This window comes from Neolamprologus brichardi, chromosome 17, assembly GCF_056152115.1.
Source record: "Neolamprologus brichardi isolate AB-2024 chromosome 17, ASM5615211v1, whole genome shotgun sequence".
Lineage (NCBI taxonomy): Eukaryota > Metazoa > Chordata > Actinopteri > Cichliformes > Cichlidae > Neolamprologus > Neolamprologus brichardi.
The window spans coordinates 6,331,480-6,343,440 of record NC_142120.1 but is presented as its reverse complement, the minus strand read 5'-3'; the positions used below and the strand labels follow the sequence as shown (position 1 = coordinate 6,343,440).

Below are 11,961 nucleotides of genomic sequence, written 5' to 3'. Positions count from 1 at the left end.
GAACATTAACAGATGCGGTTAATTTTGTATCAATTAAAAGGAAAACCCCGGGCGTTCTTATTTTCATGGCGTCAAATACTGCGGTCGTGTCAAAGTCACTCTCCAAACTGCACACAATCGACCAGATTTACTGAACGGGCAAAATAATGTGTGAGCACAACCCCCTAAATAGTGCTTATATACACGTGTGGTTAGTTTTATAGGTGATTTACAAAAGTTGTGTTGTTTTTTAAACACATGTGCAGTCAGTTCATTTAAATATCAAGCATAAAAAATAAGACGTGGGGGAGGGTGGGGTTAAATACTGGCGCAACTGGCAGTAAATTGCATGTCCTAAATGTTAGTAAATCTGGCCCAAGGTGTCTTTTGGAGTCTGCCCTTGATGTAGCAAGTTAAGGTACTCCCAGCTCATCTTATACGGATGCTTGTAAAGAATCCCTGGGCACTGCATTTGAAAGAATAAGCATGTGGTTGAATTCTTCCGGTTTAATGATGTGAAGTGTATATCTGAATGCAAAAATTGATATTTAGGTCAACCTAAAGTTGTTTTCAGTGGTAAAAAAACAAAAAATTATCTATGAGTAAACGTAAAAAGTGAGTGAAATTTGAATAAATCAGCAAACATAAAGTAAGCGAAAAAAGCGCAAACAGCTTTGGTTTGTCCTAAATGACAAACTTTTGACTTACTCTGTCATAACCTGTTCAATTCCCAAATGTTGTCTTTGTACGTCATTAAATCTGCAGAAAAGAGTTTGTTTGCTGCAGTAATAGACATACATTACTTCTGCAGCTGGTGCGCCAATGCTCTGCCAAAGAACAGTTTTGCATAATTCTGAGACATCAGTAGTATCTGACATAGTGATAACTGTAATACGACTGTGGCTCAGGGGGTTGGGAAGCGTATCTGTAACCGGAAGGTCGCCGGTTCGATCCCTGGGCTCTCTGTCCTGGTCGTTGTGTCCTTGGGGAAGACACTTTACCCTACCGCCTACTGGTGTTGGCCAGAGGGGCCGATGGCGCGATATGGCAGCCTCGCTTCTGTCAGTCTGTCAGGCAGCTGTGGTAGCTTGCCTCCACCAGTGTGTGAATGCGAGAGTGAATGAATAGTGGCATTGTAAAGCGCTTTGGGTGCCTTGAAAAGCGCTATCTATATAAATCCAATCCATTATTATTAAATGATGCTCTGGGATGAAAATGCATAGGAAAAAGGAGCATACTGTATCCAAAGCACAGAAGTGAAGGTGTAAGGGAATGAGTAGAAAGAGCTAATAACAGTTATGCAATGTGGCTGTCGGATTACCAGGCAGACTAGGGACCTGACATTGTTACATAACACAGAGTCCAGACTTTAATCCATATAGCGACCTGACTGGCATGCTCCACGCATGACTAGAAGCCTTAACCTGGCCTAGACAAGGAGAGCTGTCTCTCAGAGGAATATTAGAGAAATGCTAGCATTTTGATATTAAGGCATGCTCTCCATGTATATTTGCTACTTTACCCATACTAATAAATAACATTGCTAAATCACAGTGAAGTCCTAAGTTCTTTCAACTTCGTCTCACTGCAGAGGTTCGCAGTAGAACATGAATGAAATAATGACAATAAAAATTAGTCTGAGGTTTTTAACAGGAAAAATGTGGAATGCCCACTCTGGGTCGGGGGAGAGTTGTTGCCCCAAATGGAGGAGTTTAAGTATCTTGAAGTCTTGTTTATGAGTGATGGGAGATTGGAGTGGAAGATTGACGGACAGACTGTTGCACTACTGTCAGCACCAATGGCGACATTGTACAGGTGCACTGTGGTGAAGAGAGAGGTGAGTGTAAAAACAAAGCTGTCAATTTGCTGTGTTCCTGCCCTCGTCTCAACGAGAACTCTCAGTAGAAACCATAAGAGTTTCGACATCTCACTAGGAATCCTCCTGGACGCCTTGTAGGTTAGGTGGCAGGTCCCACCAGGAGCAGACCCAGAACTCACTGGAGAGATTGCATCTCTTATCTGCATTGGGAATGACTTGGTGACTGGAAAGCTGGAGGAGGATGTTAGGGCGAGGATGTCTGGGCTTGTCAGCTTAGGTTGGTAAGTGGCAGAAGATGGATGGATGGATGGATGGATCCACCCCAACCATTCGCAGCAGATGGCCGCCCCTCCCTGAGCCTGGTTCTGCCGGAGGTTTCTTCCTGTTAAAAGGGAGTTTTTCCTTCCCACTGTCGCCAAAGTGCTTGCTCATAGGGGGTCATATGATTGTTGGGTTTTTCTCTGTATCTATGAAGCGCCTTGAGGCGACTTTTGTTGTGATTTGGCGCTATATAAATAAAATTGAATTGAATTGGATGGATGGATGGATGGATGGATGGATGCAAGCAAGTACCCATCAGAACACTAAAAGAAATGAATGATTATAACTTAAGCATTGGATTGGACAGTAGATCAGATGTTAATATTTTCCTCAAATGAAAGGGAATTCCTCATATTTCCTTTCCGCATTGGCATTTACAGTATTCCTCTTTATTCACAAACCCCTTTGCAAACCCCTCACATTAGTATATGTGAGGGGTTTGCAAACCCCTCACATATACTAATGTGCCGCAAACAGGACTTTAATATCACCATACATTCCCATTTTATCACGGTGTATCCATATAAATGGCCCACCCTGTACCACTATATTCACAAAAATATTACATGCATTGTGCAGTATTAATGTAAATTACAGCAATTTATTAGAGTAGTCCTCTCTACCACTGTCAGTCGATGGCTTTATGGCTTTCTCTGACTGCACGGTAAATACCCGGGTTATTCAAAATATTTGTATTCACTCTCATCTGATATCTACATGCAAATCGTTCATTTTTAGTACAGCGGCTTATATTGCTCTAGAGGAGGGTTAACCGGAAGATTACATGAGGACACTGCTGAAGTCGACGTGCTTACAGAGAACATAATACAAGTAGCTTCTATGCACCCATGCAGACATGTTGGGGAATCTAACCCCAGCGGGAGGCTTGACAAATTCAGTCTCTAAGATTTCCCTGGCACGGAGAACCAGCTCAACCAAGCCAGATCGATTTCAATCGGCGGCTTACCAAAATGATGTGGCTGCCAGCGGGCCAGCGTGATGGGCCTAAAAATAGTTTCGACCAACCCCGAGGCTGTGATGTGGCCACGTAAGCTCTGGTGGCGTCTGAGTTTATGTGTCCCTACTGAAACCCATCAAATTACAGATGCAAATGCTTATCAAAACTATTTCCACTTGCTGACACAGTTTACTAAGGCAGCAATTAGAGCAAAGGAAAATGGGAGACATCCCAGGAATGTGGGAAAAAAGGGAGAGATGGGAAAAATGAAGAAATAGGAGAGATGAATAGGGAATGGGTGGACAGTGTCAGCCTTCAGTAGGCCACAAACCAGTCTCTGCTCCCTCCCTCCCTTCTTTTTTTTTCTCTTTTTTATCCAACATCCACAGATCAAACGACTGGTGAACATAAATAAAAGCCTTGATGATGATTTCCCATGAGAGCTGTGAACAACTGCATAGCATGCATTCGCATCAAGCTACGGCAAAACAGCTGTCCGCGCTTCTGCTGTCAGCACGCCTGGTTGGCCCGCTGCCTGACTGCCTCACTTGCTCCTCAAATGGTTCACATCACCGAGACAGAGGGAGCGAGAAAAGATTATGGTTATGAATACTTCATAACCTAATTGGCCCTTGTTAAGGGATTTATCAATACATAATACTGTGGATAATAAGATAAGGAGATCCATCCTGTGCGTTAAACACATTAGGTTATGTTCCATGGGGGGACTTGTGAGGCGGAAAAGCCTTTTTACATCCAAGGGCTTCACACTTTGCCACACTGCTTCAAACCATCAACCAGTACAATTGTGCTCTAATTAGTCATAGTAGCAGCAGCACAGCAGGTGTTTTGTGTAGTGGCACCTCATTAAGGGACATACAGAGAAAAGGGGGGGGGGGGGGGGGGGGATGTTCCCTTTTTATCCAACTGTAATATCTATTTCATGTCCAGGATCATGTGATTTCTGGAGCCTGGCCCAGCAAGCACTAGGTGATAGGCAGTAAACAAACTGGGTACTACATGGATCTATCACCTAATATCATTTCAGCTGCTATGCATATTTGCCCAATTTCCATTGGCTATGAGAGTGGATGAGAGTATTATTTTGGTTGTTGCACTTGATTATCTTGGAAAAAATGGCAAGTACGTGCTAATTCTTGTACTGAGCCTTGAGTGTAAATTTAGGTGGATTGACACTATAGTAGTAAAAATGAAAAGAGACCACACTGGAAAGAATCATAGTGTTAAAAACTCAGCAGTAGCTGGAGGTAATTCAGCCATTCCGGTTCATCTGCGCCGATTTGTTTGGACTGTGGGAGGAGCTTTGTATGAGAGAAACTGCGAGGCAAAAGGACTGCCGAAAAGAAGCTTTAATTCGAAGATCTACAGCATTGTGACAATTACTAATAATAACTGCATGGGTCAGAGCTGTAATACTTCTAAAAATACATATGTGACCACAGAATGATCCTGCAGGAGAGGCGGAGGGTGCTGCTGCAGGGAACGAATTTCCTTTTGAAGCTAACCCATTAAACGATTGAACTCTTTTATGCAAATGTTTTACAAGATAAAAGCATAGGAACCCTTGAGGTTCACCCATATATCTCCACACAATTTCCATGTACATAGTAGCTTATCCTTAAAAAAAATAAAATGCAAATGCCTGAAGCCTTCGTGTGACCTCTTGACACATTTTCTTTAGGGGATCAATACTTTGGTTCTCTTGTCAGCATCTTGTACATATAAAGTTATGCTACAAAATGCACAAATGCGCTGATAGCATCAACTCCTTTGTCAAATTGTTCATCACATGAAGCAGCGTGTGACATCATTGGTTGAAAAGGTAAAAACACAGCAGGTTAGCCTACAGGCTGTTACTCTGTTCTTAAATGCAACCCGTGTCTGTGTGTGTGCACACATTTACATAACTTTGCAGCCAGCAGGTCTATAGTGAGATAACGTTCCCTGGAACTCCGATGGTTCTATTTAGTTAGTAGTCACACACACAAATGCAAAGCCTAAACACACACATACACATACAGAGGATCACAGGTAACATAATATAAAAAGTGGAAACTTCACTGAGAGCCAAGGGCACATTTGATGTGCAAAAGTGGAAAGTCTACATTCAGAAATGGGGCAGCTGGCTCGACTAACTTTGACCGACTGATTATGTTTTTGTGGTCTATTATCTTTATACTAAGCTTGGATTTCATACTCCGGCCTGTGTGCAACATTGTACCTAATTTATTATTAGGCATAGAAAGCAGCCTGTGATATCTGTAGAAACTCCATGCAACACAGTGCAGTGTGATCTGTTCGGGGTGTTCCAGTCTTATCATATTAGTGTAGATCATGTATATATGTGGGCAGCATAGTGACCATGCATGGATCATCCAGTTACATAAACCTGGGAAAAGTCCTGGCCAACTTTCTTCTTCCTTCACTAGCAACAGAATAGTTCTCATCACATCTGTTTGTCACTGAAAATTAAAAGTAACCATCACAGTGAAACTTCAGCCTTAAAACATCTAATATTAAATGAAAAATGAATCTGTGGGAAGTTTTTTTTATTTTTTTGATGGACATGGTGCTAATTTGATAGACTGGAGCAGGTAGGCACTCCTAGAAAAAAGGTAGCATGTTCACTGTTTGCCTGTGTGGGTTCTCTCTGGTTTACTCCAGCTTCCTCCCACAGTCCAATGGCATGCGTGCTGGGTTAATTAGTGATTCGAAATCGGCTGCAAATGGGATTATGAGACTATGTGTCTGTCTCTCTGTGCTAGGACTGGTTGACCTGTGCAGTATGCCTTCCTCTGGCCTTTTTTTTTTTACTTTTTAAAAAATGATGACATTCAGTGCTTTTTAACTCATTCCAGTGCCCCCCCCCCCCCCCCCCCCCCCATCACACACACATAACCAAACTCTATTGAAAATGTTTTTGCAGCATTAATAACACTTCATTTTTTAAACAGAAATAATAATTTTCTTATCTTGGATATATGACCATGCTCATTTAAAAAAACAAAACAAAAAAACATTAAATTATAGGTCTCAAAAATAATAAATTGCTCATTTTTAAGTGATGGGAATTCTCCTGGGTTGTAAAAACAAAACAAATAACATGGGTGAGTACACACTGCTGCATAACAACGTGTAATCAGCAGGCGGTGAATAACACTTAAGGCTGAACTTTCCCCTCCAGCCATACAAAATATGCGTTTCTGCAGAGGGACGGCAGAGGACCTATCAGAATTACCGCCACGTGAGCTCAAATGCCTGCTTTATTAGAATAACTTTTCCAGGATTGGTCCAAATGCGAAACATGGTATTTATAGATGATATCTAATTGGTCGTTGCCTTTCAACTTCATAGCGAACACAGCCCAAAGCTTCCAGACGATGTTCATGGGCGTCTCGTACTACGAGAAAGTAGTGCGCCGCGAAAATTAATATTGCGAGGATATTTTCGAATAAAAGTATGATACAATTGTGGCGCGTGTTAAGTAGCTACATGGGAATGCATACGTGGCAAAAGGTCCCGAAAGTACGCGCGAATTAAACGATAGTGTCTACTTGTGTTGGTGGCGGAGGGATATCGTTTTCCTAGTGCGCGTCAAAATATTGGCTTGGGAAGACCGCGCCAAAGCTCAGACAGCGGCCACTGTTCAGTACAACAGTCCGCCGCAGAGGCCCTTTAAACGCACTCTTCTGTCGGCACGACTACTATACACATCGGAGTGGTCGGCTTCCCTTTCTTCTTCTTCTTTTTTTAATTCTTAAGAGGACTGTTTTTATCGGAGATACCTGAGTCGAGACACAGGAGTCATATTTGATGCTGGTTTTTGGGGAACGGTGTGCGACTTCGCGGTCGTGACACGACTTTGACGGGCGCGGTGCGGCGGAGTTGGCGCACTGCTGGACTGGATTTAACAGTTGCTCGCAGCCAAGACGGTTCGCGCCACCATTTACACTGCGTCTGAACCCACTTCTTTTCTTACTTATATTGTTTCGTCGGACTCCGAGTGATTGAATAGAGGTCGTCTACACGGTCGTTTCAGCTCGAATATGTTGCTGTCAAAGTTTGGTTCATTTTCGCATATTTGCAATCACTCAAGTATGGACCATCTACCAGTGAAAATACAGCTTCAGCCGGGTAGGTTACCGTTACACTCGAGGCGTCTTTTAACTTCATTTATATTGGATTTGTAATGTAATGGCTAATAAATCGGAAGCATATTCTTAATTGAACATAAAGTGTGCTACTACGGTTGCAGCTGACCAGTTCGCACAGCTAACAAGTTTAACCTCGCAATGCGCGGTTGAAATGCTGCATTCACCTTTTTTAAAATAACATTCCCCGTTTTATTTTGTTTTTTTCCCTCCTTGTAGTTAAAGTGGAGAAGGAGCCTTTCGAGAAGGTTTACCAAGTGGGATCCGTTCTGGGAAGTGGCGGATTCGGAACTGTGTACGCCGGCAACCGTCTCTCTGACGGCACACCGGTAAGTATGGGATCGAGGCGGGGAGAGGGGGGGGGGTCTATGTTTTGGTCTTGCATGTGGCGCCATGAAAGTGGGGTATTTCTCATTTTCGGCAGCTCCCTAGCCCTCTCTGTCAGGAAACACGATGTGTGTCCCCTATAATTAACGCTCACATTGTATTCTTTTCTGTGTGATTTCAGGTTGCCGTGAAGCATGTCGCCAAGGAGCGGGTGACGGAGTGGGGCACAATTGTAAGTAGTCATCCGCCGACGGTTTTGTTTGTTTTGCAAACACCCCCACCCCCCTCCCCGGCTGTTGCTGGGTGGTTTTATATATCTATATTGTATTTTTCCCCCCATTCAAGAATTATTTTTTTTTACATGGTTAATAAATGCCTCAATTTGCCCCCCTTACAGAACGGTACTATGGTGCCTTTGGAGATCCTGCTGCTAAAGAAGGTCAGCTCGTCTTTTCGCGGAGTTATCAAATTGCTGGACTATTACGAGCGCGCGGACGGCTGGCTCATCGTCATGGAGAGGCCGGAGCTCGTGAAGGATCTGTTCGACTTCATCACTGAGAAGGGCGCCCTGGACGAGGACACGGCTCGAGGCTTTTTTCGACAGGTTTTGGAGGCGGTCAGACACTGCTACAGCTGCGGCGTGGTACACAGAGACATCAAAGATGAGAACCTGCTGGTGGATCTACGCACCGGGGAGCTCAAGCTTATCGATTTCGGCTCAGGGGCGATTCTCAAGGACACAGTCTACACCGATTTCGATGGTAAGTAAGCGCTCTTTTTTTGTTTTTGTTAACAAAAATGTCGAATTTAATTAATCGCTGATGCGAGAGGCTTCAGTGCTGGACGTGTGTGTTGTTTTGATGAATACGTATCCATGTGGGCTGCGTTGTGTTTGCCCTTGGTGCCCCGCTGTGCTATATTCAGATATGGAGGCGTTCACGAGGCGCTGACGCAGTCGTCTGTTTTTGGTCGAGGGTTTTCTTCTCCCAGAGTCTCTCTGCGTTTTCCTTATCGATGATCTATTAAAGGATGTTGCTAATTTAAAAGTAAATAAAAGATCTCTCATATCGCAGATATGACTCACAACATAATGATCATATTGGTGGCCATTTTTTAATCTGTGAATCATCCTCGTCTTGTGATAGGGAGACTACTTTTAATGTTTCCGGTTGTTTTGTTTTTTTTCCCTTTCAGTAAAGGTTGAGTCACTGTTGTGTTTTGTGGATGCTTGGTCAGTGCCACGTAACATCTGTTTGTTGTGAAACCGGAGACGGTAGTTCACGTGATGGGCTCACGTTGCTTTTTTTTTTTCCCCCATGTTTGGTAACCAAGTTCCTCCTTCCAGGAGGGAAGGGAGGAGGGGAGATGCAGGCAGGTCACTCAGTTTGTGTTTTGTGGCGTAGGAAAAGATGGAAAGCTTTACTACCATGACTCAGCTATTTCAGACACATTATTCTCAATTTTCTTTTTCTCTCCTGCCTGCTGTTTCGTAACTGACCTCCCTCTTTTCCCCTCTTTGTTCTCTCACAGGTACAAGAGTCTACAGCCCACCAGAGTGGATCCGCTTTCACAGATACCACGGACGCTCTGCGACGGTTTGGTCATTAGGCGTGCTGCTGTACGACATGGTGTGCGGAGACATCCCCTTTGAGCAGGACGAGGAGATCCTAAGAGGGAGACTGTATTTCAGGAGGAGGATCTCAGCTGGTGAGTGTTAACACATGAGTTCACTCTGTTGCCCTCTAGCCATGGTTACTGGTATAGCTCATGAGGTCTATACTTATAAATCAATTCACAGAGTAAGACCTTGTAATCATAATGGATGACCTGCTCAAATGGCTGGTAAACAGATTTATCAGTCATAAATAAAATTGAGGTTTTTTTATTTTTGGGATTTTTTTTATTTTTTTTTTGGTCTGTTTTTGATTTCCCTTGGTGCACTCTGTACCAGTCCCACTCACCATAGAGAGCTAACCTTAATAAAAGGGGATATGTGTTCTGGTGCTGTGATTGTATACATAAGCTGTAGAGATGAATCCAAAATATCAGTTTCTCTCTTTCAGTTTGTTGGCCCCTTTTTTCCTAATTTTGTTTTTTCTTGTTTTCTCCTTCAGAGTGCCAGCAGCTGATCAAATGGTGTCTGGCCCTGCGGCCCTCAGACCGGCCCACTCTGGAGCAGATCTGCGACCACCCCTGGATGAGGGCAGTGGCAGAATCACCCAAGTCACCGGAGGAGCCTGTGGGCAGCGACATCCGCCTCAGGACCATCGACACAGATTCTTCATCAAGCACAAGCTCGAGCAAGGAGAGCCTCTGAGGGAGGCTCTGATAGACTTTTTTTTTGTTGGGGGGGGGGGACAAAAAACAAATAAGACTTTGTGGGGAAAGAAGGGGTGGGGATAGAAGGACTGATCTGCAACCGGACCCTCTGACCCAGCAGGCCCGGCAAGAAAAATGTACTTTAATTTTCCTCTTTTGTAGGGAATTTCTAATTTATTACTTATGTGTTCTTTTTATCTTATAGTCCCATCCCCTCTTTTCCTTTCAGTTGATTTTTACTTGTTTCCTAATGGGAAACATTTTGCTGTTTGGGCGGTCTTACCAGCACTATTTATTCCCCCCCTCCCCACTTTTAAATTTTAATTTTACTTGTTTTGTTACTAGGCTGGTATATACAGCTGGCAAGGCCCTCCTTTTCAGACATGGCTGCTCTCATAGAGCATGGACATAACCCTTTTATTTAAATGTTTTAATTTTGATTTTGGAGTGCCTTTTTTTGGAAAGCTGCTTTTCGGGGGCGGGGGGACTTTTGTCAGAAACTGTTCTCTTTTCTTTTCTTTTTTTTTTTTTTTTTTTCCTTCTTCTTCCTGGAATAGCCCTCAGCGTGACAGTTAAGTTGTCTCTGCTGTGATGGAAGGGGTGTTTATGCTCTTTTTTTTGTTTTTGTTTTGTTCCCCTTCCTTCTTCTGTCCTCCCTCTCTCCATCACTGTAAGCCAACCAGCACCTAGCTGAGAGGCTAAAGTAGAAATAGTCAGGAGAGAAGGAGGTTGGGGGCATGGGGGCTCTTCCTGGCAATGGAATACTTGAAACACACTCAACTTGACTCTGTGTCGCTCTCTTTAACGCTGCTCACTCACTCTATAGCCTGAACAGGTGTTTGGAAACTGGATCCTGTCTTTTCTGAATGTCTACAAAATGTCAACACACAGCCCACCCTTTTCTCCCGCTCTGCCCTCAAATGCCTGTTCCAGGGTTCATAGCCCTCCTGACTTGTCTGTTCTATATATACGCATACATTTTTATATTTTTTGCCTCCCACCATCTCACTGCTTGACACTACATAGCCCCCACCCCTGGCCTTCCTCAGGGTTTGGGGTGTGAAATGCACAATCAATGCAATATTCATGGACTCAAATGTTTTGTTTTTTTTCTTCAAACAAATATTGTATAGTGTGTACCTCCTTTTTTTTTTTTTTTTTTTTTTTTTCTCCTCTTGTTTGTGTGTACATTTTCTTTCCTCCCCCCATTTGGATTTAATTTATTCGTAAACATGTAGACATTCCCACACCCTGTGGTTATTTATTTATTTATTGTCTATGCTTAAAAAATCTCCCCCAGTTTTTTTTTTTTTTTTCTGTTTTTGTTTTTGCATATTTTTTTGCATATCCTACTTGGCCTTTGGTTTGCATTCCTTTATAACTTATTTTTACATTTCAACTTTTTTTTTAGATGTGGAAGATGCACTGAAAGCGGTTGTCATTGTAAAAGCAGAATAAAACGTTTACTTAAATTTGAAAAAGAGGATTTTTGAATGTTATTTAAATACTTAAGAAGTCTGTTAATGTCGAATGACTAAGTTTCAGAGAAATCCACCTGGTTTTCTGTGCTGTCGAGATTCATTTGAGTTCTATGGGGAGCTCGTACTCGTCACATAGCCTCATATTCGGAGACCCTTTCAGTTTAGCTGTGTGACTTGTGGCTGTGAAGGATGGATGTCGCTATTTTTTTATACAAAAGTTTCAATAAAAGCTCATTTTTATGTACAGAAAATAACTCTGGTGTCCTGATTCTTTTTGAGCAAAACCATTGCATACAGGCAGCTATCTCATTGGTTGCCCCTCACAAACAAAGTTTAAACAGCAGGTGGGTGGGGCTTCTGTGCCATCAGCCAGAGCTGTGTTTTCCCACTCTGACATCTGCAAAGTCAACAATGCATATGATCACTTTTAGGTACACTGGCCTTATTATTTGAATATTTAGCTATAGTTAATATGAGCGTGCACCAACGTAATAGCTGATTACTCACAGAAAATATTAATAAAAATAAAAATTCTAATAGGTTTCCTTTAGATTACCACCATTTGCAGAACATTGTGAGATTCAG

General features: G+C 42.8%; 1 protein-coding gene across 1 annotated transcript; it reads left to right on the top strand.

Moving 5' to 3' along the window:
* Positions 1-6,740: 6,740 nt before the first annotated feature.
* Positions 6,741-11,630, top strand: LOC102795893 (serine/threonine-protein kinase pim-3-like). The gene is made up of 6 exons (XM_006780570.3): positions 6,741-7,232; positions 7,469-7,578; positions 7,758-7,808; positions 7,974-8,337; positions 9,107-9,283; positions 9,691-11,630. Exons 1-6 carry the CDS (start codon positions 7,145-7,147, stop codon positions 9,891-9,893), a joined length of 993 nt encoding a protein of 330 aa, XP_006780633.2. The 5' UTR covers positions 6,741-7,144; the 3' UTR covers positions 9,894-11,630.
* Positions 11,631-11,961: the final 331 nt, after the last annotated feature.